We start from the raw sequence: 27,472 nt of genomic DNA on the forward strand, positions 1-27,472 counted from the left end.
TGCGGGAGTCTGTCTGACTGTCTCTCCCCGTTTCCAGCTTCAGAAAAATACAATAAAAAAAAAAAGGCAATAAAACAGGTTAGGAAAAATAATGGATCTAATAGATCTATTTTGTATCTAAAAGATCAATATTTTAATCTTGGCTCTGACACTTAACTGTGTGACTTTCTGCAAGTTACTTAACCTAAGTCTTTGTTTCCTTGTTTGTAAATGGCAGAATATAACAGTCCCTGCTTTAGAGAATGGCTCTGAAGATAAATTGATGATATTATTCCATGTAGTGTCTGGAGTCTATAATTTTTGGTTTGTTAACCCCCTCTCCAAAAGGAAAGGAAAGGAAAGGAAAAGAAAGAAAAAGCCCTCTTCAGATGTATGGGCCTATATTGCTCTCCTTAAAGAAATTGTAAGACCAAATATACCTTGTTTTGATCAGTCTTTGATTACCCAAAGAGTAAACATTTTTACAAAGAACAATTTGTGAGAATTGGCTGTCTCACCAATTAGCCTGTAATGTCACACCAGCCATTCCCTATTACACCAACAAGTTTTGTACTTTCTTGACCATGACCCTGTCTGCTACCCACTCCCAGGATGCCCTCTGGAACTTTAGCTCTGTGCCCAATGCTACCTTCTAGTCTCTACTTGTGAGTGGCCACCCCACCCTTTTTCCTGAACGGAAACCTGGATCGCCCCTCATGGCTCCACTTCCCTTGTACTTTCAAACGGATGTTTTTGTTTTGTTTTTAAATATTTTTACCCCTTTCGTACCGCAGGGACAGATGAATAGTGTCCAACCTGGTTTCTGTCGTCACTTCTAGACCACTACTTCTCCACTATCAGGTAAAAAAGCAAGCATACCAACATAATTTTCTCTTAGTCCTGGAGTTTTAGATAATTTGACAGTACCATCATTTACTAATCTCCTATTTACTTCCCCTAAATTATTCAAAATAACATAGCAGCTATTGTGTATTCTGAATTTAGCCATAATTCTGGGTGACTTCGTAACATAAATGTTCAACACTCTGAACTTCTGAATTTTATTTACCTCCTTTTATCACTAGACATACAGTGATAGGATTTAGCTGGTTCACACCAGGTCAGCAGAACCAATACTTAATTTTTTGTTGAGTTTGGCAAACTGGTTGTTAAAATGGCACTTGTAACCAGAGTTCTCTCTAAGGTGGGTGCCTGGGCAGCTGCCCAATGTAGAAATCACAAATTTACATTCTTTATTCTTTTTTAACGTTCATCTGCATGATTGTGTATTCTAAGTGCCCGTGGTAATATTCATTCCATCCATAGGTGAAATATTTTGACAGAACTATGCTTGTAATATTTATTTATTTATTTCATAAAACTCATTATATCATTGATGAAATACATCTTAATTCTTTCATGTTTGTTACTTCAGTAAACAAACATATAATGTAAATAGAAAAAGTGCCAAACAGCCAGGGGGTGACAAACTGTCATTAGAAATAGCATAGCAGTTTTATTGTTTAAAGCAGTGGTCCCCAACCCCCGTCCGCGGACCGGTACCAGTTCATGGGCCATTTGGTACCGGTTCGCAGAGAAAGAATAAATAACTTATATTATTTCCGTTTTATTTACATTTAAGTCTGAACGATGTTTTATTTTTTAAAAATGACCAGATTCCCTCTGTTACATCCATCTAAGACTCACTCTTGACGCTTGTCTCGGTCACGTGATACATTTATCCAGCCCACCCTAAAGGCTGGTCCATGAAAATATTTTCTGACATTAAACTGGTCCGTGGCCCAAAAAAGGTTGGGGACCACTGGTTTAAAGTATTATTTAATGTTTTTTATTAATATTATAAAACTTTTTATAACATAATCTAGTTTTGTGCACCTCTTTTATTGTTTTTATTTAAGTATTAAATGCATGAAATAATAAACTACCTTTCAGTATATCATTATTTTATACTTAAAATGGTCATTGATAGTCCAAGATGGCGATGGATAGGATAGTCCAAGATGGCGATGGATAGTCCAAGATAGGATAAAACTGGATTACAATTAATTTAAGAACAGTCATCTTGGAAAACCAACTTTGGACTAAAGGGAGAGGAATCTATAACCAAGCATCACAGAAGAAGTCACACCGAGACTGGTAGGAAGGGCGGAGACGTGGAAAGGGCTGCCCCGCTCCCAGGAGCTAGCTGCGGCTGAGGGTTCAGAGGGACTCTCACTGCGGGGAGGGTCGCCCTAAGAGGTGTCGGTGCTCAGCCCCAGGCCCGGAGCCCCAGCCTAGAGCTCCAGAGCCTAGAAGAGGCACCCAGACAGCATTTGGAGATAAAAAGAACAGGGTTTCTGTCTGCAAGAAAGAGACTGAGATTTCTGAGACACAGACTCCGTCTTAAAGGGCCCATGCAGGAAATCTCATTCACACCACTTACCTGGGGCTCTGGTGGAGGGAGAGCAGAGAGGATTGGAGTTGCATGATGAAGGTGTAAAGTTGGAGGCCCAGGGAGAGACACTGTGGGGGACAGTCACCAGAACCCCCGTGCTGAGTCATTCTCCAATACTGCAACCACCATCTTTCTTGGGCAGAGCATCCCCTCTGAGTGGCATCAGCCTGGGGAAAAGCAACTGCTGCACCCTTGGGAGTCTCTCCTACCCCAGTGATGGCGACAGGTCGTTCTGAGAGGCCAGGAAGTAGGGGGTGCATCAGCGACTCAGTTTTCTGGTGTTGGGGCCGAAGCTTTTCCCCACATGTTCCCAGGTCTAAGACTGATAATTCCACCTCACAGGAGACTCAGTAGAAACTGTCTGGAATGCCAGCAGACCACAGCTCTGGGTCTCAGAGGCCACACTCACCAGATTCCTGGGGCCACACACCCCTGACGTCTCTGAAAAAAGCCTGGACAGACTGACACCTGGGGCCAAGGGGCGGAGCCACACCCACCACCCTTCCTAATCCCTGAATTGCCACAGGCTCTAGACTCTAGCATAGATTTTTTTCAGTGGCCAAGCCCAACGAGCAGCTAGCAGAAAGAGGCTGCAGGAGGCTGGACTCAGGGAACCTTGGCCTTTGAAGGGGACCTTCCCCCAGGCCCAGAATGGGTAAAGCCAGCCTAGGTGTGCAGCTGGTATTTCCATGTGCACTTGGGCCCAGTAGAAGCAGCCACAAACTCTGGATTGCTTGTAGCTCCAAGAAGGTTACTGAGGGCCAGTCACGAGCAGTTTCTCCCAGTGGTCTGCACGGGTTTCTGCAAGGGAGGCCCAGGGCTGGCACATCCAATGGCAAGCTGCAGAAAGCACTGGTTCAGGACCTAACAACCCTTGCTAGAGTGGTATCCTAAGGAAGGCTCCTCACACCTGGCCCAGCAGAGGCAAGTTCTGCTCTCTGTGATCAGCACCGGCACAGTTGCACATGTGCATTGAATAGGGTGGAGCTTCACAGCCAGCCAGCTTAGGTGCTGGATATCCCATCCTATTGGGCTAGATTCCACAGGAAGAGAGAGAGGCTTAGAGCATGGACATTTAATGTGTGGGTCCCTGTGAGCGTATTGTTGGATCTGGTCGAGGGGCTTAGCCACCTTCTGGGAGGCACACTCAGCCTCAGGAGAGGACTATCTCAGTCTTCCTCCCTGAAACCAGGGTCTCACTAGCTTTAAGAATTTTTGCTGAGGGGAATGATGGCCACACTCGATCTGTACCTGATGCTCACCTTGTTGGGGAGAAATAAAATGGAAGCATCCAGCAGTGGCTGAGAAATTAGGCTCTGAAGTAGGGGCCACATTCCCCATACTGAGCTCCTAACCAATAGACCCCTGAAGTAGAGGGTACCCCTAACATAGTATTCACAACCTCAGCTGCTCTAACCCATGAAGTGTGCAGTGTGTAGAGGGGTTGGTTGGGTGAGGCCAGTCTGAGCCCACACTCCAGTCTTTCTACAGAAGACTCTGTGGGAAGACCAAGTAGCTGCAAGAGGAGAAGGAGCAGCTGAAAAGTGGAGACAAATCTATGGAGCTTGGGGCTCTTATGGAACTGCTGTCATCTCTAAGCAAGAGAAAGCTGATCATTATACATGGGTTAGCCCCTTCCACACTACCCAGGCATAGGAAACGCTGACACAAACAGCAAAAAGTGCATTAGCTGCCGACAGATAGCCCACACCAAGTTACAAACAACAGCTGATGCCAACCCAAGAGGATCTAGAGCCAACATAACCGGTAGTGGGTGGCAGACAGCAACAAACCTAGACTCAGCTACCTACACAAGCAGCACGCCCAATGAATGAGTCTAGCAGGCACCAGACACTGTAGAGAATAAAAGTGCCCAACAGGACAGACATTACACAGTGTGATCATTATACACATGATCAAGGTTGACCCTTAGAGCCAGTCAGCTGGAAGGGATAACTGTACCCACGAAAGGAACAACTGAATTCAATACTCACATACAACAGGAAGAATAATAGTACCCTCAAGAAGCATTCCTAGACTAAGGAAAACAGGTAGCCTGGAGGTCATACCACCAAGCCCATCTTCCTGTAAAAACACCACAAAAATTTCAAAGTCAAGCAGTGCTACCTAATACACAGACAAAATGGGCAAAGAAATACGACCCAAATGAATCAACAAGAGAAATCCCCAGAAAAAGAACTAAATGAAATGGAAGTAAACTACCAGATGCAGAGTTTAAAATAATGATTTTTAGGATGCTCAAGGAACTTAAAGCAACAATGGATGGACATAATGAGCACCTAAATCAAGAGATAGCAAGCATCAAATAGGACATTGAAATTATAAAAAAGAACCAGTCAGAAATGACAAATACAACATCAGAAATGAAGAATGCACTAGAAGGAATCCTCAATAAGCTGAGTATTGAATCAGCAATTTAGAGGACAAGATAAATGAAATAAATGAAAGCAGAAAAGCAGAGCAGAAAGAAAAGAGGCTCAAAAAGACTGAGGAAACTCTAAGAGAGCTCTGTGACAACATGAAGAGAAACAACACCTGCATCATAGGGGTTCCTGGAGAAGACAACAAACAAGGGATAGAGAAACTATTTGAAGAAATCATAGCTGAAAATTTCCCTAAACTGATGAAGGAAAATGTCACACAAGTTCAAGAAGCACAGAGAGTCCCATTAAAGAGGAACCCAAGGAGGGCCTACACCAAGACACATCACAATTAAAGTACCAAAGCTAAGAGACAAAGAAAGAATACTAAAAGCTGCAAGAGAAAAGCAGTTAATTACAGAGGAGCCCCTGTAAGGATGACATCTGACTTCTAAACAGAAACACTTGAGGCCAGAAGGGATTGGCAAGAAATATTCAAAGGGTTGCAAAACAAGAACCTACAACCGAGACTTCTTTATCCAGCAAGGCTATTGTTTAAAATGGAAGGATAAATGAAAAGCTTCCCAGACAAACAAAAACTCAAGGAATTCATTACAACCAAATCAGTACTGCAATAAATGTTAAGGTATCTGATATAAAAAGAGCAAAGAAAAAATAAAAGAAATCGAGAAAAAGGGGATTGTAGATTTAAAGAATAAAATGGCAATAAATAAGTACTCCAATAAAAAAACATAGGGTAGCTGCATGTATAAGAAAACAGGACCTGTACATATGCTGTCTACAAGAGACCCACCTCAGAACAAAAGACATATAGACAGAAAGTGAAGGGATGGAAAAAGTTTTTCATGCAAATAGAAATGAAAAAAAAAAAACTGGGGAAGCATTACTTATATATGACAAAATAGACTTTAAAACAAAGGCTATAATAAAGGATAAAGAAGGTCACTACATAATGAAGAAGGGAACAATCCAACAGGAGGATATAACCATTGTAAATATCTATGCACCTAATATAGGAGCACTTAAATATATACATATAAAGCAGATTCTGATGGACATAAAGGGAAAAATCAACAGCAATACTATAATAGTAGGGGATTTTAATACCTCACTAAAAAAAATATTAACAGATAGCTCTAGCCAGTTAACTCAGTGGTAGAGTGTCGGCCCAGTGTGTGGAAGTCCAGGGTTCAATTCCCGGACAGGGTACACAGAAGAAGCGCACATCTGCTTCTCCATCCTTCCTCCTCTACTTTCTTTTTGTCTCCTTTTTCCCTGCAGTCAAGGCTCCATTGGAGAAAAGTTGGCCCAGGCACTGAGGATGGCTCCATGGCCTCTGCCTCAGGTGCTAGAATGGCTCTGGTTGCAATGGAGCAATGCCCCAGACGGGCAGACAATCACCACCTGGTGGGAATGCTGGGTGGATCCAGGTCAGGTGCATGTGGGAGTCTGTCTCTCTACCATTCTGCATCTCACTTTAGAAAAAAAAAATTAACAAAGAAACAGCAGCCTTAAATGACACACTATATGAACTGGATTTAATCGATATTTTCAGAACCTTTCACCCAAAGCAGCAGATTATACATTCTTTTCAAGTGCTCATGGTATATTCTCTAGGATAGACCACATGTTAGGTCACAAAACAAGTTTCAATAAATTTAAGAAGATTGAAATTATATCAAGCATCTTCTCTGATCACAATGTCACAAAACTAGGAATCAACTACAATAGAAAAACTGAAAAACATTCAAACTACTTAGGCTAAATAGTATGTTATTAAATAATGAATGGGTTAACAACGAGATCAGGGAAGAAATAAAAAATTTCCTTGAAGTAAATGAAAATGAACATACAATAACTCAAAATTTATAGGACACAGCAAAGGCAGTCCTGAGAGGGAAGTTCATAGCATTACAGGCATACCTTAAGAAGCAAAATATAGCTCAAATAAACAACTTAACCCAGTATCTAAAAGAACTAGAAAAAGGCCCTGGCCGGTTGGCTCAGCGGTAGAGTGTCGGCCTGGCGTGCGGGGGACCCGGGTCCGATTCCCGGCCAGGGCACATAGGAGAAGCGCCCATTTGCTTCTCCACTCCCCTTACTTCCTCTCTGTCTCTCTCTTCCCCTCCCGCAGCCAAGGCTCCATTGGAGCAAAGATGGCCCGGGCGCTGGGGATGGCTCCTTGGCCTCTGCCCCAGGCGCTAGAGTGGCTCTGGTTGTGGCAGAGCGACGCCCTGGAGGGGCAGAGCATCGCCCCCTGGTGGGCAGAGCGTCGCCCCTGGTGGGCGTGCCGGGTGGATCCCGGTTGGGCACATGCGGGAGTCTGTCTGACTGTCTCTTCCTGATTCCAGCTTCAGAAAAATACAAAAAAATAAATAAATAAATAAATAAATAAATAAATAAATAAATAAATAAATAAAAGAACTAGAAAAAACAACAAATAAAGCCCAGAGGATGTAGAAGGAAGGAAATAATAAAGATCAGAGCAGAAATAAAATACATAGAGGCTAAAAAAAATACAAAAGATCAATGAAACCAAGAGCTGGTTCTTTGAAAAGGTAAATAACATTGACAAACCTTTAACCAAACTCATCAAGAAAAAAGAGAGAGGACTCAAATAAATAAAATTTAAAATGAAAGTGGAGAAGTAACAACTGACACTACAGACATACAAAGGATTTTAAGAAAATACTATGAAGATCTATATGCCACAAAATTGGACAACCTAGGTGAAATGAATAAATTCCTAGAAACTTACAATCTTCCAAAACTCAATCAAGAAGATCATAAGTCCTAACCAGACTGATTATAACTAATGAAACTGAAACAGTTATCAAAAAATTCCCAACAAACTAAAGTCCTGGACAGGACAGCTTAGAAGGTGAATTTTACCACATATTCAAAGAAGAACTAACAGCTATCCTTCTCAAGCTATTTCAAAAAATTCAAGAGAAGGAAAGACTTTCAAACTCCTTTTATGAGGCAAGCATTATCCCCATTCCAAAACCAGGTAAAAGCACTACAAAGAAAGAAAACTATAGGCCGATATCCCTGATGAACATAGATGCTAAAATTCTCAACAAAATATTAGCAAACCAGATCCAGCAATATACTAAAAAAAGTCATACATCATGATCAAGTGGGATTTATTCTGGGGAGGCAAGGCTGGTACAATATTTGCAAATCAATCAATGTGATTCATCACACAAACCAGGGGTAGTCAACGTTTTTATACCTACTGCCCACTTTTGTATCTCTGTTAGTAGTAAAATTTTCTAACCGCCCACCGGTTCCACAGTAATGGTGATTTATAAAGTAGGGAAGTAACTTCACTTTATAAAATTTATAAAGCAGAGTTACAGCAAGTTAAAGCATATAATAATAATTACTTACCAAGTACTTTATATCGTATTTTTGCTGTTTGGCAGAATAAATCTTTATAAAACAACTTACTATAGTTAAATCTATCTTTTTATTTATACTTTGGTTGCTCCGCTACCACCCACCATGAAAGCTGAAATGCCCACTAGTGGGCGGTAGGGACCAGGTTGACTACCACTGACATAAACAAAAGGAAGGATAAAAATCACATGATTATATCAATAGATGCAGTAAAAACATTTGATAAAACCCAGCACCCATTTATGATCATAACTCTCAGCAAAGTGGGAATACAGAGAACATACTTCACCATAATAAAGGCCATCTATGACAAACCCACAGCCAAGATCATACTCAATGGGCAAAAATTAAAAGCAATTCTCTTCAGAACAAAAACAAGGCACAGGTGCCCCCTTTTACCACTCTTATTCAACATACGTCTGGAAGTTGTAGCCACAGCAATCAGACCAGAAGAAGAAATAAAAGGCATCCAAATTGAAAAAGAAGAAGTAAAACTATCATTTTTGCTGATGACATGATATTGTACATAGAAAACCTAAAGTCTCAGTCAGAAAACTATTAGACCTGATAAATGAATTTGGCAAGGTGGCATGATATAAAATTAATATATTCAGAAATTAGTAGCATTTTTATACATCAATAAACTGTCTGAAAGAGAAGTTAAAAAGAAACAATCCCCTTCACTATTGCAACAACAACAACAAAATAAAGTGACTAGGAGTAAATTTAACCAAGGAGGTAAAAGACTCACACTCGGAAAATTGTAAGTTATTGAAAAATAAATCAAGGAAGATACAAACAAGTGGAAGCATATACTGTGTTCATGGATAGGAAGAATAAACATCATTAAAATGTCTATATAACCCAAAGCAATCTATGAATTCAAGGTAATTCCTATTAAAATGCCAATGGCATACTTCAAAGATATAGTACAAATATTCCAAAAATTCATATGAAACCAAAAAAGAACACGAATAGCCTCAGAAAATTTGAAAATGAAGAATAAAGTGGGAGGTATCACACTTCCTGATATCAATTTATACTACAAGACCATTGTTTTCAAAACAGCTTGTACCGGCATAAGAATAGGCATACAGATCAATGGAACAGAACAGAGAACCCAGAATAAACCCACGTCTTTATGGTCCATTGATATTGGACAAAGGAGGTAAGAGTATACAGTGGAATAAAGGCAGTCTCTTTAATAAATGGTGTTGGGAAAATTGGACATGCAGAAAAATGAAACTAGACCGGCAACTTACACCATTCAGAAAAATAAACTCAAAATAGATAAAAGACGTAAATGTAAGTAGTGAAACCATAAACATCATGGAAGAAAACATAGGCAGTAAACTCTTCAATATCTCTAGTAGCAATATTTTTGCTGATTTTTCTCCACGGGCAAATGAAATAAAGGACAAAATAAACAAATGGGACTATATCAAACTAAAAAGCTTTTGCACAGCAAAAGATACTGTGAATAAAATTAAAAGACAACCTACACTATGGGAGAACATATTCACCAATATGTATAATAAGGGGTTAATAACCAAAATTTATAAAGAACTTCTAAAACTCAACACCATGAAGGTAAACAATCCAATTAAATAATGGGCAAAAGAACTGAATAGACATTTCTCCAAAGAGGACATACAGATGACCAATAGGCATATGAAAAAATGTTCAACATCACTAATGATTAGAGAAATGCAAATTAAAACCATAATGAGATACCACCTCACACCTGTCAGGCACTCATTAACAAAATAACACACGATAGGTGCTGGCAAGAATGTGGAGAAGGGAAATCCTCCTGCACTGCTGGTGGGAATGCAGACTGGTGCAGCCACTGTGGAAAACAGTATGGAGATTCCTCAAACAATTAAAAATGGAACTGCCTTTTGACCCAATTATCCCACTTTTAGGAATATATCCTAAGAATACCAAATCACTCATTCAAAAGAAGATATGCACCCCCATGTTTATGGCAGCATTGTTTACAATAACCAAGATCTGGAAACAGCCCAAGTGTCCATCAGTGGACAAGTGAATTAAAAAGGTGGGGTACATATACACAATGGAATACTATGTGGCTGTGAAAAGAAGGAAATCTTACCTTTTGTGATGGCATGGATGGACCTGGAGATGATTATGTTCAGTGAAATAAGCCAGGCAGAGAAAGACAAATATCATATGATCTCACTCATATGTGGAATCTAACGAACAAAGGGAACTGAGGAGAGGAACAGAGGCAAAGGCAGGGTCACAGGGAGCAGAAGGGCAGCTGTCAGAGGGAAGGGGGATGAGGGAATGGGATCAGAGAAGATGAGGGGATTAGTGAAATTCTATATACATAACACAGAGATATAGATAACAGGACATCAAATCCCAGAGGGAACTGGGGAGGGACTTTGGGGGAAGGGCAAAGGGGGTTTAATGCGGGACATGGGTGTAGGGGGCAAAGGAGTTATATTGAGTGGGACACTTGAATCCAAGTGAACACAAATTTAAATTAATAAAAATTTTTAAAAAGTGGGGGGAAAATGGTCATTAGGGCAGAGAATCAGTTGTTAAATTATTTGACTCCCAGGAGTGCAGACAAACCCCTATACTGCCGCACATTACTATGATTACAAACCTTTGATTTTGCTATCGTCCATTAACTGCTCTAATTCCAAAACTGCTCATGCAAGTGTACCACTCCCTGACCACTAGCTCTATTTTCATCTTCTAACTTGTTTAACGAAATACATTATGGTTATTCTTTGAACTCAACAGATGTTAATAACCCAAACCTCCTTGTATTTAAGACTTTTCCTTTTACTCTCTATAACATTTCAGTCCGGCATGAAATCAACATCTTCTTTATTACCTGCATGCCTGCATTCTAACTGTTCTGGACCAAATGCTTGTGTTTACCAAAATTTACACATTTAGGCTTTAAGCCTCATTGTGGTGGTACTTGGATATGGAACCTTTGGGAGGTATATTAGGGTTAGATGACATCATGAGGGTAGTTTCTAATAACAAGATTAGTGCCCTTCTAAGAGATATCAGAAAGCTTGTTTTCTCTTTTCACTCCCTACCTCACCTTCTGCACACAAAGAAGAGGTCATGTGCACACACAGGGAGATGGTGGCCTGAAAGAGAGTCTTCACCAGGAACCAAATCAGCTGGCACCTTGATCTTGGACTCCCTGAACTCTACAACTGTGAAAAAATAAATCTCTGTTGTTTAAGCAACCCAGACTATTGTTTTTTGGTTTTCTGGTAGACTGAGCTAGGACACTAACAATGTCAAAGAAAGAGTGGATGTGTCTCATAAATTCATCATTACCAATCTTTTTTTTTTTTTTTTTTTTTTTGTATTTTTCCAAAGCTGGAAACAGGGAGAGACAGTCAGACAGACTCCCGCATGCGCCCAACCGGGATCCACCCAGCATGCTCACCAGGGGCGTTGCTCTGTCGTGACCAGAGCCACTCTAGCGCCTGGGGCAGAGGCCAAGGAGCCATCCCCAGCGCCCGGGCCATCTCTGCTCCAATGGAGCCTCGCTGTGGGAGGGGAAGAGAGAGATAGAGAGGAAGGAGAGGGAGAGGGGTGGAGAAGCAGATGGGCGCTTCTCCTGTGTGCCCTGGCCGGGAATCGAACCAGGACCCCTGCACACCAGGCCGGCGCTCTACCACTGAGCCAACCGGCCAGGGCCTCATCATTACCAATCTTAAATCGTTTCTCGAACATTGACCAGAAGTCCTAAATTTTATTAGTCAATTTATTTTACTACTTGCTATAAGAAGTATTTAAAACTTTTTAGCTGTTGACATTTCTAGATAAAGCAGAATCTATCAGACAGGAACCTCCCAACTTTCTAATAATGAAAACTAAAAAGTACTTACATCGGCACCCATACTCCCACTATTCTCTCTGGATACAATTGAGAATTGGTACCTTTAATCAAAGCTCAATCCATCCATCTGTGCCTTGAATACAATGCTTTTCTGCATTCTCACATCTAATCATGCTTTTCTCTCTTGCTTTACTAACCTTTCCCTCCCAGTGGATTCATTCCACCAGCTTTAAAATGTGCACAAGTCACTTCTGTAAAAAGTAACTATACAATAGGAATAAAATACTAACATCCCTCTCCTCAACATTCCCCACTGCTACTCCTCTTTTTTCTCCTCGTTCACAATTCTTTGAGAGTTATATAATTCTTACTTCCCACTGAGGTTATTACTTGCTATTTCGTTTTCACCTTCATTATTCTATTGAAACAGTGCTTCTTGATCCGTGTATATAAAGGAAATTAGCTTTTTGTCCATGATATGAGTTTCAACTATGTTTTCTGAGCCCATCATTTCACTTTAGCTTTTGTTTATGGAGAAACTTGCTTTGTGGTTTTTTTAAAAAGTTTGTGTCTTCAATTTAAACGGTAATGGTATTTTTTTTTTATATTCATTTTAGAGAGGAGAGGGAGAGACAGAGAGAGAGAGAGAGAGGAGAGACAGAGAGAGAGAAGGGGGGGAGGAGCTGGAAGCATCAACTCCCATATGTGCCTTGACCAGGCAAGCCCAGGGTTTCGAACCGGCGACCTCAGCATTTCCAGGTCGACGCTTTATCCACTGCGCCACCACAGGTCAGGCAGTGTCTTCAATTTTATCAATCTTTTCTGTATGGCTACTGGGTTTGGACATACTTAGATCACTTCCTTGAGATTAAAATAAATAATCATTTGGTAATATCTCTGGTTTATAGCATTTTAGATTTTAGGACATTTTATATGTTAGAGTTGTAATTTTGTTTCTTCTGATGAGAAGAAAGAGAAGGTTGGGAAAACAAGAAATGAATATGGTCTGCTCATTCAATTCTACCAAACTCTCATAGGTTAAAGTTGGCATCTACAGTCTTCATTATTATTATTATCATTATTATTATTATTATTATTTGTATTTTTCTGAAGAGAGAAGCGGGGAGGCAGAGAGACAGACTCCCGCATGCACTTGACCGGGATCCACAGGGCTTGCCCACCAGGGGGCTATGCTCTGCCCATCTGGGGTGTTGCTGTGTTGCAACTAGAGCCATTCTAACACCTGAGGTAGAGGCCATGGAGCCATCCTCAGCGCTTGGGCCAACTTTTGCTCCAATGGAGCCTTGTCTGCGGGAGGGGAAGAGAGAGGTAGAGAGGAAGGAGAGGGCAAAGGGTGGAGAAGCAGATGGGCACTTCTGTGTGCTCTGGCCGGGAATCAAACCCCGGAACTGCCACAGACCAGGCGGAAGCTCTACCACTGAGCCAGCCCACCAGGGCCCAGTCCTCATTATTTTTATTGTGAGTCTTTTTACATGTCTGAATAAACTCTGTGCACATGCTCAGATAAATAAAATAAATAATTGCAATAGGTGCCAAAAAGAGTTCAAAAAGTAAGTGAAAACTCATAGTATTATACTCTGTACTGAATATAATTGATTCATTACCTCCAGAATAGTAATCCAGAGAAAGAATGCAACCCAGGACATATTATTCAGGGTAATTAAGAAAAAAAACTTTATCAAATAAGGCCCCCATGTGGCAGTTTAATGACAAGCTGTACATACAAATAAAAAAAAAAAAGGCTCATTTTAAGGTAAAATCTTGTTCAGCAAGTACCAATATCAACTGAATCCCCCTAAAAGTAGATTTGAAAAATAATGTTATTACCTAATCATCTAAGATGACGTTTTACTAAGTCTTTAGTCATAAGTATCGAATTCATAGTGACAATAACATGAATACGTACTAAAGGCTAGAAGGCTAATTGTGAGAATGACACCTCACTTTTCTCTAGTTGACATGATCCTTTGGGTTTGTCTTTTTGGCGTTTCAGGCACGTGTGTTCTCTCTCTCCTCCAGGACAAACCAACCTGGGTGTCTAAGAATTTTTTTGGTAATTTATGGCTTTCCACTCATCTCCCAATGCAGTTTCAATCTGTGTTTAAACAACAACAATTTGAACTTAAGTAGTATTTTTCATTGTCAGTGCAAATATTTTGCTGAGACTGCCTGCACAGTCAGTGCCTCTGTTTCCTGATGGCTACTTCTGAATTCAAACCTTTTGGGTAGCAAGAAGAGACAAGTTGGCCCTGGCCGGTTGGCTCAGCGGTAGAGCGTCGGCCTAGCGTGCGGAGGACCCGGGTTCGATTCCCGGCCAGGGCACACAGGAGAAGCGCCCATTTGCTTCTCCACCCCTCCGCCGCGCCTTCCTCTCTGTCTCTCTCTTCCCCTCCCGCAGCCAAGGCTCCATTGGAGCAAAGATGGCCCGGGCGCTGGGGATGGCTCTGTGGCCTCTGCCCCAGGCGCTAGAGTGGCTCTGGTCGCAACATGTCGACACCCAGGAGGGTCGCAACATGGCGACGCCCAGGATGGGCAGAGCATCGCCCCCTGGTGGACAGAGCGTCGCCCCTGGTGGGCGTGCCGGGTGGATCCCGGTCGGGCGCAAGCGGGAGTCTGTCTGACTGTCTCTCCCTGTTTCCAGCTTCAGAAAAATGCAAAAAAAAAAAAAAAAAAAAAAAAGAAGAGACAAGTTGGAGCTCCTAGGAGGGTAATCCTCCTTACAAGGCTCAATGTCACTATAGAGCAGACAAGAAATGTTTGGAACAAGTGCATTGACCTAGAGAACCCTCCTGCTTTTATTGGTGAAAGATAATATTTAAAGTCAGTCTAAATTATTTTCTCGTCATATTAATGTGTGAATGCTTATTGTAGTAAATTAGGACAATTTTTTTTCCTACACAAACTTAATTCTATTGTGATTAGACTTAGTAGCTAAAAGAGTTCAGTCTTTGCCCTGATGATTTTAAATACAGATTTAAAAAAATTTTCATCTCCAGAAATGAGTAAACTATATAATTATTATACAAAATTCTGCATTTTAAAAGCATTCAACATAGAGTTTCTAACTACCTCCTGTAGTACTTTGTATAATATACATGAAATACGGAGATACCTCTTCATTAAACTATCCTATAACATTCTTTGACAGAAATTGCAAAACCAGAGGTGGAAGTTACTTGGAATTTTGGAGCCACCAAAACCAAATTTCAGTAAAATAATGTCAAAGGTAACTTCAAGTTCAGTAATAAACATTCATTGAGAACTTGTTCTATGCACAGCACAGTGCTAGGTAGGCCCCACAGGGATCGCAGTAATTAAGGACATCACTATGAAATCTGGGCACATTGATACAAAGGGAAGTGAAAAGAGAGGTGAACCGCCAGGCCGATTTAGATGAGTGCCAGAGAACGCGGCCCCGAAGCTAGGACCTCCTCTCTGGGAAGACTGGGGCGATGGAAAAGCTCTGGAAAAGCGGTGCTAGGTTCTAAACACATGGCCAGGGCGGTTTCTCTCAGGGAGAAGCCCAGGGGAAGGTCAAACTGCCCCTAGGCTCACCGCCTCCCCCCATTCCGAGGTCACTGGCCAGCAGTTAGAAGGGCGCAGGGGGAGACCGTACCCTCGCACCGCGCCTGTGCAGTGGGCAGTCAGTCCCGGCCGCAGGAATAGGGCGGGAATAGACGAGGGGCTACGTGGCCTGGAGGGTCAAGACGTCCCACTACCAGACGCCCAGGAGGGATATTCTAAGGGTAATTTCCCTCCTTGGGTTTTGTAGCCGTTTTTCCGTCTGGAGGAGACCGTCAGGCCCTCGGGTCGGGTGCGAGAGCCGGCGCTGCTGCGTTCCTGGCGCCGTATCTACGGATGCCACGGAATTTGGGAGTCAGTTTCCAAGGTAATGATCAGCCGTTTAAAACTCGGGATCCCAGCCGTTAAAGCTAGGCTCCAGGTAAGGGTCGGTAATCAGCTCGGGTCACTCCTGAGCCTCGCATCCCGCAATCCCCGTGAAAATGCTGCGCAGCTCCCCTGCGTGCCAACTGTCAGCACCAAGCCGACAGCGATCGCTGGCGAGCCCGGAGTCTTGACAGCTGCCCACGCGCCAGGGCGGAGCTGAAGCACGTTGTTTTTAAGGGCCGCGCGGCCGGCTCCGCCCGCTGAGGCCCATGATTGGCTCCAGGTGGTGGCGTTGGCTTGATAGGTGCAGGGAGGGCGGGGCTGCGCGCGGCGGCGGCGGCGGCGGCGGCCAGGGAGCCGGCGCGAGCAGGGTGTGGGTGCTCGGGTGTGGGGTCGGCGGGCACGTGCACGCGCGAGCAGCGAGGTCCCGCAGGAAGTAGCGGAGCTCCAGGCACGGAGCTGCACGCGCCACCCTGCAGTCGGCGGCGCGCGTGAGGGGGTGCTGCGTGCGTGTTCGCGCGCGAGTGCGTGTAGGTGAGGGTGTGCGTGTGTGCGCGTGTGTAGCTCGGGTGCGTAGTGCGAGTCGTCAGTAGCTGGTGCGAGTCCCCCGCGGTCATCCACATCCTCCCGCGGTCCCCGCGCGCCCAGGGTCTCACACAGAGCGAGAGCCCCGGAAGCAGGTGGGGTCGCAGGAGACAAAAGAGGTGCGGGGTCAGCCCGCCATGGCCTCCCGGAGCTTGGGGGGCCTGAGCGGCAGCCGTGGCGGCGGCGGCGGCGGCGGCGGCAGGAAGAACCTGAGCGCCCGCAATGCTGCGGTGGAGAGGAGGAACCTGATCACCGTGTGCAGGTACGGCGGGCCCGGGCTCGGGGAAGGGGGCGCCGCCGCGCGCGGGCTGAGGGCTTGGGCGAGCGCGAGTCCCTGCCGGTGGCGTGGACCCTGCGCCCCAGCCCCGGGCCTGCCCGCGGGCCCGAGCGCCCCGAGAGGGCTCGGGGTCTGGGCGCTGCTGAGCCCCCGCACTGTCCGTCGGTTCCAGGGCTGGAGGCAGCTGAGGGGACGGCGTGGGGCGGGGCTCGGAAGGGTTTGTTTTGAACGTGCCATCTCGGGTCAGGGAGGAAGAGCTCACTCATTTATGAGTGCATCTTCAGCTGTCAGCCAGCTTATGGAAAAGTAGTCGTTACTCTTATTGTTTACTGCGTTGCTCAAAATCAGAGTGCATTCTGTTTTTGTTTTGACTTTTTTGCATATGTATTCAGTCATTTCATGCCACAGTTGAGTGCCTACATGCCAGCCGTGTGTGTGTGTGTGTGTGTGTGTGTGTGTGTGTGTTTGCATATGCATGTGTATGTTTCCTCTCCGCTATGAATTGCAGTGCTAGAGCTGTTGCTGCAGTTGTTACCAGGAGTAGGACTGTGGAGGATACTTAGTTCACGTTTCCATGGTTTATTTAAGGGTCTGCCTTTCTTACATGTTTTATGATTATATTATATATGTAGTATTCCTTTACAAAATATGGAAAATAAAAGTATAATACATAAAAACTGTCTATAAAAGGAGTAATTACTGTGTATAGTAATTTATTTTAATGTACTGATAAATTTTGTCTTATTTCTGAATATTAAAATATTGAAGTCGTAGGCATCCATTTAAGAACTTCTTTGAACAATTACGTTGTTTTAAATTTACTTTGTTCAATCAAGTCATCATCAGCCAATGATAATCCTCAAAAAATCAGAGAATGATGAAACCTTTTCTCCTTTGCAGTTTACATCTGTATTTTTTCCTTTGTGTAAAAATGTGTTTAGCATATTATGCAGAAGACATTTATACTAGGATATATATTCAGTAACTTTAAGTGACTTAATGTTTTTTTAACCTGGAAGAAAGACCTTCCTTACTGACTGTTATGGCACTTGGGGTTGTAAACAGTAAAATTGTATGAAATCTGTTTTATTTACAAATTTGTGATGTCTAGGATGCAGCCTTTTAATGAAGATAGGCTGTCTTAAATTTTTTTAACCTAGGACATTTTTTTAAGTTGGGTAAATAGAACAATTTTCTTACCTTTATTTTATATATTAAAAAGAATTAGTTGTGTGTGTGTGTGTGTGTGTGTGTGTGTGTGTTTTAAGACGATGATCTTAAACAAGCTAAAAAATACAGTGCTTTTTGGGTAATGTATTTCATAAAAGCTTCATCAGAGTTAAGCTTTAAGGTCAGCGACCTTGTGGAAAGCTTTTTGCTGAATTTTGTTTTTAACTCTTCCTACTATAGAATCTGACACTCAGTAAATATTTATTGAATGAGTAAATTCAGTGGTTGGTACTGTTCTTTTTTCATGACTGGTTTTAGGTCATTTAATGTTCATTTGCTCCCTCTTCAGTGGCAGTTTAGGAAAAGAAAGGGACTTGTATCTCAGCCTTATTTAAATTACATTTTAAGTTACTGTTTGTTTAAGAAATTTCAGTCACTTAGCACTGATTTGTGTGGACAGCTTTTTGAGCTAGCCATGTTTACATTTTTACTTGCATAATTATTCCTTTCTACTATGAAATGAATATAAGTGCTGTCTTTAGTTACAATTTATCCTTAATTTTAGTATTGTAGCTAGGATAAATTTCAATTTTTGACTTAGATTTCAATTGTGTATTTTTGTATATGGATAATATTACTAAGTCTGTTTTTTATGTCCAAATAGTTTGATGGTGCATATGAATTATCATCCATGTCTAGTAATGGGATCTATTTGATAGGTGTTGTCTAAAAGGTTATTACTTTTTGGAAAAAAAAGTCACTGTAGTCCATTAGGCTGTTTTAAGTCACCCCACCTCAAATTCAGCAAAATGAACAAATCAATATTAACGCGTCTCTGTCGGTTTTCTCTGTCTTTCAGAGTTACCAAACCCTGAGATTCTCATCTAGGTCACTTAATGAATTCAGTTTTTAATTTTTACATATCAAATCAGCAATGGCGTAATATATATATTGGGAAGCTGGTTTAGTGGAAATATAATTCAGTTCTAAGTTTTTTATAAATATGTGTATTTTAGAGAACCGTGCAGCCTTCCCATTTTCCAGTGTTCTCATCTCTAAAGTAACCTTGGACTAGATCTTTGCTAACCTTCAATGACCCCTAAAATTGACAGCAAATAGTCTTCAAGAAAAATATATTTGGTTTGAATTTCTCTAAATCTGAGCAAGTAATGGTAGACATATGTTTAATGATAGATAGATGAGGCATGTGCAATTTTGTCTGTAAACAAAACATTTCATTTTGTAATTCTCTAATGTTCTGAACAGTTTACAAAACAAAAAAAAACTCTCCCTCCTCTCTCACGTACACTCTCATTCTGGTATATATATTATTGATAATTTTACAGTAAGGCTTTTTTACTCCATACACTATTTAGGCATACTCTCCATTTAGGTTTAAAACTTTATTGTATAACCACACAGTTCTTCAGGTTTAAAAATATCTTTAAAAAGAACACTGTTGCTGGAGTTCACTTTTCCATTCTACCCAGAAGGGCTGTGTTTCCCCTCCTGGGGCTGGAGCTGAAACCCTGACTCCTGGAGCAGACCAGACTAGAGCAGAGATGCCTGTCTGCGAAGGGTCCTCACCCCAGGCCCTCCTCGCCCCTGGCCTCCTCACGGAGCTGTTCCATAGTGGTGCTGTGCTCACAGTACTGTTGTAGCACAATTGAGGTGTTTGCACTTTCCCTCATCACCCCACCCGAAATTGGGATTGAATTGGTGCCAATAACCATTGGTTGACAGTTCTAATGGTACTTGGCTAGAACCTCTAGGGTTCTGTCTATACAGTATCATGTCATCCGCAAATAATGAGTTTTACTTCTTCCTTTGCAATTCGGATGCCTTTTGTTTCTTTTTTCTTGTCTGATTCCTGTGGCTAGCGAAAGCCACATTCATAGAACCCCTTCAGCTGTGGCTGCAGCCGGGCACCCGCAGGTGCTGAGGAAGTCACTATGGACAGGAGGACCTCCAAGGTGGGAGCAAGAACAAGACAGAGTCTGGTGGTAGAGCCACAAGGGACAGGTGGGCCCTGGGAAGGGGGCCAAAAGCTGTGGACTGGAATAAGGGCTGTGGGTCCTGCTGTCGGAAGCCCAGCCACTACCACAGCCCCATAAAATAAGTCTAGAGCAGTGGTTCTCAACCTTTCTAATGCCATGACCCCGCAATACAGTTCCTCATGTTGCGGTGACCCCAAACCAAAAAATAATTTTGGTGGCTACTTCATAACTGTAATTTTGCTACAGTTATGGTTCGGAATGTAAATACCTGATATGCATTAAGTATTTTCCGATGGCTTTAGGCAACCCCAATGACCCACAGGTTCAGAACCGCTGGTCTAGAGTATGTCATTTGGGAGATGCTAAATGGCATGTGTTTTTCATTTCAGATTCCACTTACTCCTGGCATAAAGGAAAGTGGAGGGGAAAGAACAGTATTGCTATACTTTGGACTTTGGAAATGGGTAGTTTGGTTAGGTAAGATAGTCAGGTATTGGGTGGAATTGAAACGAGTTGAATTTTGGTTTGTTGTGATTATGTATATAATTCTTTTCTGGGGGTTTTATTTGGTGAAAATGTATATATTGTAGACTAAAACACTTGGGTGATACTTAACTCAGCAAAGAATCATGGTTTTATCATAATTTTCACAGATTGTGGTGGAGAGAAAATAGGTCACTTAAGGCCTCCAAATATTCTACACTGAGTTCTAAAATATTCATGAACTGACTTTGGTTCTGTACACCAACTAGTATTTTTCCTGAATAGTCTCTTCCATTTAGAACTTTGAAAAATAAAAGTGTTAAACCATTAGGCATTTTTTTTAAAAGTCCATTCTTCATCCATAGAAAATCAGGTGTTACTCATTTTTTTTCCCTGACATCTTAAAGTTTCATAGGTTATTGAAAAAGTTACATATTACTTTGATTTTAGTTCTTTTGACAAAGAAAATTAAAATCAAAATTCTCTTTATATGGCTTAACATTGTTTTATGAGGAAAGTATTAAAATGCATATACTTAAGTATATGTGCATAAACAGATTTAAAAATAAAAATTTTAAACTCTTAAATTAATACTTTAAGAGAAATTCCCCACACAGAGGCATAATTTTCTTGTCTTGTGGTTAGAGGACTAATGAGCAATTGAAAGAGATAGTGTGATAAGCTAAGCAGAGTGGAGACAATTGATGATTTTCAAAATAAAATACTTTTTGCCTGACCAAGCGGTGGCGCAGTGGATAGTGTCGGACTGGGACACAGAGGACCCAGTTTCAAAACCCTGAGGTCCCTGGCTTGAGCGCGGACTCATCTGGTTTGTGCAAGGCTCACCAGCTTGAACCCAAGGTTTCTGGCTTGAGCAAGGGGTCACTCGGTCTGCTGTAGTCCCCAGTCAAGGCACATATGAGAAAGCAATCAATGAACAGCTAAGGTGCTGCAAAGAATTGATGCTTCTCATCTCTCTCTTTCCTGTCTGTCTGTCCTTATCTGTTCCTCTCTCTGTCACAAATTTAAAAACTTTTTATTAATATATCATGTACATGGTTTTTCTTAGTTTTCTATTGGTCAAGATGTTATTTGATACCTTGAATATTATTTCTAATAACAATAGCACCTCACTTTTCTGTTGTAGCCAGAGAATGAGGTACTTATATTTGCTGTGTAATTTAATGTTTGAGTAAGCTTAAAATTCTGTAAACTATGGAGCTTTATTCAGTGTTTACTCTGGAACTCGGTATTCTGTGTAACTGAAGCTTCCAATGTTACTCTTTGAATTTAAATTACAGTAAACAGTATTTTAAGACATTTTGGATGAATTGCTTTTAGAAAAGGATTGCATATTTTTCTACCCTCTTTAAAAAGATTCTGTGCAATGTAATAGAATTATTGGTGACGACTGTACTCTGGGCGTGCTATGAGTGTGTCCTGTGCAGGGACTGCCCTTGGAGAATCGAGGTACAGAGAGCTTTTTTGCGACATGATCTCAAGTGACTGTTCATTTGGAATTCATCTGCTTTTACACTTGCCGTCTCTCTCTGTCAAGTTAGCTGTTATTTCTTAGGGATCTGCCTACTTCTAACCGCTGTTTCCTTTGTGCTTCCCATCCTGACTTGCTCATTATGATTGGTTGTGAACTGGGAAAGCAGATACGTCAATTTATCACATGGTTAAAAAAAAAAATAAGGCACCTGGAGACCTAAGTTAAATGTGAACTTTTAGCACTCTGAACTTAACATTCTGGCTGCTGAATAATCAGAAAAAAATGTCTGTTCCTCTGCTTGAAGTTGGTGGGTGAAATGCAGATATGTGAAATGTGACTGGCTATTATTGGTGATATAATTCTCTATTTAACTTGAACTTCAGTGACTTACTTTACTTGTTTGCTTTAGTATGCCTCATAAGACTTCATCCCTTGGCAACAGTGAATTACATTTTGGGGTGAAGCTCTGACATGCAGTGTGTAGTAGAATTGGGTTGGGACTTTGATCAGCTTTAGCTGCTTTGGAGGAGGTTCAATATTTCTAAGGATCCTAGGGTTCTAATAGTAGGTGTTCACAATGGAGGGAAGTGATCCTCTTTTCAGCTAATGGTCCTAGGTAGGCTTCTCAGCAGCCACAGAAGGTCATTGGCTAAACTGGGTTCATATTCAGCTGACAAGATGGAATAGCTGTCCCCCACACATTTTCTAGAAGGTATTGTCTTAACTTCACTGCTGATGGATAAATGTCAGAAGCCAGCTGAGAGACAGGATATTCACGGAGGAATATGTGCAGCTTATCCACTCTTGTATTCAGTCTTACAGGCTTACAGAATACATTTGGGTCAGTCCACATCCTCAGAGAGCCCCTGGATATGTAGACTGCATTGCTTCACACTCTCTTATCTCCAGTTCCTTTTGCCCAGTTGTGCATTGGTAAGATTCCACCTGCCTACATTGAGGGTCATCAAAAGAAGCAATCACAGAGGGTCTTCTTGAAGTTGTCGAAGACATTGTTTATTATTTCAAAAAGCTTCCTTTTCTGAATATTATATGAGAAATATGTCTTATTTTAATGTTGAGAATTGTATTTCTAGGCAGTTGATTTATTTATAAGTGACAACTTCTCTTTTTCTCATATAGCTTTTTGAAAATTTAGTGTTAAATCTATGGCCATCTCTAAAACAAGTATAGATTATCATAGTAATATGTTTAGCCTATTCCTAGATACAGTTTGCTCCTATTTTTCTTATACATTTTTATTAATTTACAAAATGCATATAAAAACACATATAGCATAAGTGTGTAGTTTATTTTCACTGTTATATAAATGTTACTCAGTGAATTTTTTTCAGAGGACACAAATTGTAACAAGAAAAAGGACACTGAAAGGAAAGGAAATCACTGTCTCAAAATATAGCTGTGCTTACACATTCATTGCAACATTACTTACAATAACCAAGATGCGAAAACAATCTAAATGTGCATTAGTGGATGAAGAGATAAAGAAAATGTAGTATATATACACAATATAATATTTTCAGCCATAAAAAAAAATGAAATTCTGTCATTTGCAGGATTGGAATGACTTTGAGGGCATTATGCTAAGTGAAATAGGTCAGATAAAGACAAATACTGTCTGATGTCATTTATAGGTGGAATCTAAAAGCCATCAAACTCATAGAAACAGAATAGATTGGCAGTTACCAGAAGTGGGGGTGGAAGGTGGGGAATGGGTAAAAGGGAAGGTGGTCAAAAAAGTACAAACTTCCAGTTTTAAAATATATAAGTCCTGAGGATGTAATGATAATTAAAAACAAAAACATTGCCCCAATCTCCAGAATCCTTTTTCTTGCCTTCATTCAGTTTCTACCCCTACTAAGGGTAACCACACTTCCAGCTTTCAACACCATGATTTAGTCTTGCCTCTTTTTGAATTTATGGAACAGTACAGTATATACTTTTCTCTATTTAGTTTACTATGCTCAACATGTTTGTGAGATTCATCCTTTTCATTGCTGTAGTTGTAGTTTATTTTCACTGTTATATAAATGTTACTCCATTGTATGAATATAACACAATTGATTCATTCTACCTGATGGACATTTGAGTTGTTTTCACTTTTGACTATTGCTAATTGAATAATCATGAATCTGTATTTTGGAAACTATATGTACATATTTCTGTCATGTATATACATACCTACGAGTGAGTTCCTGGGTCATGTGGCATGCATATGTTGAGCTTCAGTAGATAGAGTTCTCCAAAGGAGTTGTACTAATTTATATACTAGTGAGCGGTGTGTAGGAGTTCCAGCTGCTGTACAGCCTCACTAATATTTTTTAATTTCTGTCGTTTTAGCCATTCTGGTGTGTTTGTTGGGTGTGACATGGTGGTATTAATATGTGTTTATATGAAGTTAAGCACCTTTCCTTAAGTTTGCAGGCCATTTGGAAATGCTCTTTTGTGAAGTGCCAAGTCAAGTCATTTATCAACTGGGATCTCTGACTTGTTTGTTGATGTGTAGTTTTTGTACATTCTGTATGCAAAACTTATACTGGATATGTGTGATGCAGGTATTTTCTCCCAGTGTTTATTCTCTGTGTAGTGTGTTTTGATGTATAGAAGTTTATAATTGTAAAGTAGTCCATATATTTTCTTCATGGTTAGTGTTTGTTATGACCTGAGTAAGAAATCAACCTACTCCAAAGTGAAAATATTCTCCTGTTTTCTTTTAAAAGATTTAGTGTTTTCATTTTTTTACATTTATTTCAACAACTCACCTGTAGTTTTTGTTTGTATGTTTGTATATGCTGTGATATACAGGGGTCAAGATTTACTATTTTCCTTTAGGAAAACCAGCTAACCTAGTACCACTTATTTAGAAGACCATGCTTTCCTCACTGCACTCAGCCGTCACATTTGTAAGTCAGGTGACTGGGTCATTTATGTGTTTGCTTCCAGACTTTCTCTTCTGTTCTATTAGTCTATTTGCCTATCTTGAGCCAATATCATACTGACATTATAACTACATAATATATCTTCGTATTTGTCAGTATAAGTTCTTTAGCTTTATTGCTCAAGATTGTCTTGGCTGTTCTTGGCCTCTACAAACTAAACTTTAGAATCACCTTGTCAATTTCCACTAAAAATCTACTGGGATTTTTATTAAAATTGCACTGAATCTTTAAGTTTGGAGAAAACTGTCATCTTTATAATATTAAAACTTGCATGCAGTTCATGAACATAATATATCCCTTCATATATTTAACTACTTTGAATTTTTTCTCAAAAATGTTTTAAAAACATGGATAATACGGCCCTGGCTGGTTGGCTCAGCGGTAGAGCGTCGGCCTGGCGTGCGGGGGACCCGGGTTCAATTCCCGGCCAGGGCACATAGGGGAAGCACCCATTTGCTTCTCCACCTCCCCCCTTCTTCCTCTCTGTCTGTCTCTTCCCCTCCCGCAGCCGAGGCTCCATTGGAGCAAAGATGGCCCGGGCGCTGGGGATGGCTCCTTGGCCTCTGCCCCACGCGCTGGAGTGGCTCTGGTCACGGCAGAGCAACGGCCCGGAGGGGCAGAGCATCGCCCCCTGGTGGGCAGAGCGTAGCCCCTGGTGGGCGTGCCGGGTGGATCCTGGTCAGGCACATGCGGGAGTCTGTCTGACTGTCTCTCCCCGTTTCCAGCTTCAGAAAAATACAAAAAAAAAAAACAACAAAAAAACAAACAAAAAAAACAACTATGGATAATACGCAACTTTTTGGACTTATTTTTCCATATTTGATATTTTTATGTTATCATAACACTTAAAATAGTTTTCTTTTTCATTTTTTGCTAATATATAGACATAAAATTGATCTTCTAAAATATTGGTTTTGTAATCTAGTAAAATTTACCAGATTTATTTGTTCTAACAGATTTCTGCAGGTTTTTTTTTTATAACATAACATTCTACATACATAGTCACGTCATCTGCTTGTTTTATTCTTCCTTTTTCAAATTTCATGCCTTTTCTTTCCTGTCTTATTGCACTGGCCAGGACCACAGTATTGCAGAAAGTGTTAATAACTTTACCATTAAGCAGGATGTTTGCAGTGGGTTTTTTTTAAGTTTCCATGTATTTCTAGATTGCCAAGAATTTTCATAAGTAGATACTGAATACTGTATTGTCAAATGTTTTTTATGTGTAGCAGGATGAGCAAATGATTTCTCTCCTCTTTTTTCTGTTTATATTGATTGACTTTTGAATGTTAAAGCATTCTGGAATTTTAAAAAAAGTTGTGCTATATTATCACCTTTTTTACATATCTTGGAGTTTGATGAGATAATTGTCTATTTGGATTTTTAAAATATTTGTTCATGGAGGGTTGGTCTGTAATTGTGCTTTCTTATGTGTCTTTGTTGAGTTTTGTTATTAAGATTATTTGACCTTATATAACAAGTTGGAATAGGTTCTTTTATTCTGTTTTGTAGAAGAGCTTGTGTCAAGTTAATATGATTTATTTATTAAACTTTTAGAAGAATTCACTAGGGAAGAAATCTGAACTGTAAATTGTCTTTGTGGGAAGTCTTTTAGTAACAAACTTAATTTCTTTAGTAAATGCTGAACAATTCAGAATTCCTGTTTCTTCTTTCAGTTTCAGCGAGCTCTTCTAGGAATGCGTACATTTCATTTACATGAGTTCTGTAATCTTACTCCTCCACTCCCCAGTTTTTCTAGTTGTACTCTGTGGGAGCACTGGTCTATTAGTATTTTCTCCATCCTATTTGGAAGTAGAAGTCCTTACTCACAATTTTCAACTTCTGAGTTATAATTTATGTACCCAACTGATTATATTTTATCTGCCCACGTAAAGTATCTCAGTTTTTTTCTGGAATAGGTTGTATAAATAAATATAGCATTCACTATTCTATAACCTAGCTATCTTTTGTATCTTCAACTAAAATGTGAATTTCTTAAGTACAGGAATCATAGAATATTCAAAATCTAGTTTATTCCCAGAGTCAAGTATATAATAGGTACATTTAACCAATGAGGTAATTCTCTCAAACTAGTCATGAATAAAAGCTGTGGACATTTTTAAAATAAGATTTAAGGCTGAATTAGTTAAAGAACCATACTCACTTATTCTGAAAGTCACCCTAATGGCTAATCTCTGGTGATAGTAAAGTTTTAGATATCTGATAGCTTTAGCAGTAGAATTTGCATCTTTTGAATGGAGTTATTTTAATTTAATTTAATACGGAAATGGAAAAATAAAAATTCATCTCTTCCATGTTTGAATTTAAAAAACAGAATGGTAAAGGCTGAACTAAATTAATGAATATGCTTTTGACATTTACCTTCCTAAAGCAATATATTTGAATTGTTTTATCTTATAAAAAATATTCAAAAAAGTAGGTTAAATGTCTAAAATGCATACTATTTTGAACGTATTTTATAAAAAATGGGAAATGTGTGTAATGTACACATTTTGT

General features: G+C 40.5%; 1 protein-coding gene across 4 annotated transcripts in view; it reads left to right on the top strand.

Moving 5' to 3' along the window:
• Positions 1–770: 770 nt before the first annotated feature.
• Positions 771–27,472, top strand: part of RUNDC3B (RUN domain containing 3B) — a 165,671-nt gene continuing 138,969 nt past the window's right edge. For 2 of the 4 annotated variants that reach the window (XM_066240196.1, XM_066240197.1), the window contains exon 1: positions 16,390–16,838. In XM_066240196.1, coding sequence (XP_066096293.1) covers positions 16,714–16,838 — 125 coding nt within the window. In that variant the 5' untranslated portion in view covers positions 16,390–16,713. Of the gene's footprint in view, positions 841–16,333; positions 16,839–27,472 lie in introns of those variants that run through there. The other 2 variants (XM_066240198.1, XM_066240199.1) reach the window with 2 other exon arrangements.

Source organism: Saccopteryx bilineata, chromosome 7 (genome assembly GCF_036850765.1).
Source record: "Saccopteryx bilineata isolate mSacBil1 chromosome 7, mSacBil1_pri_phased_curated, whole genome shotgun sequence".
Classification (NCBI taxonomy): Eukaryota; Metazoa; Chordata; class Mammalia; order Chiroptera; family Emballonuridae; genus Saccopteryx; species Saccopteryx bilineata.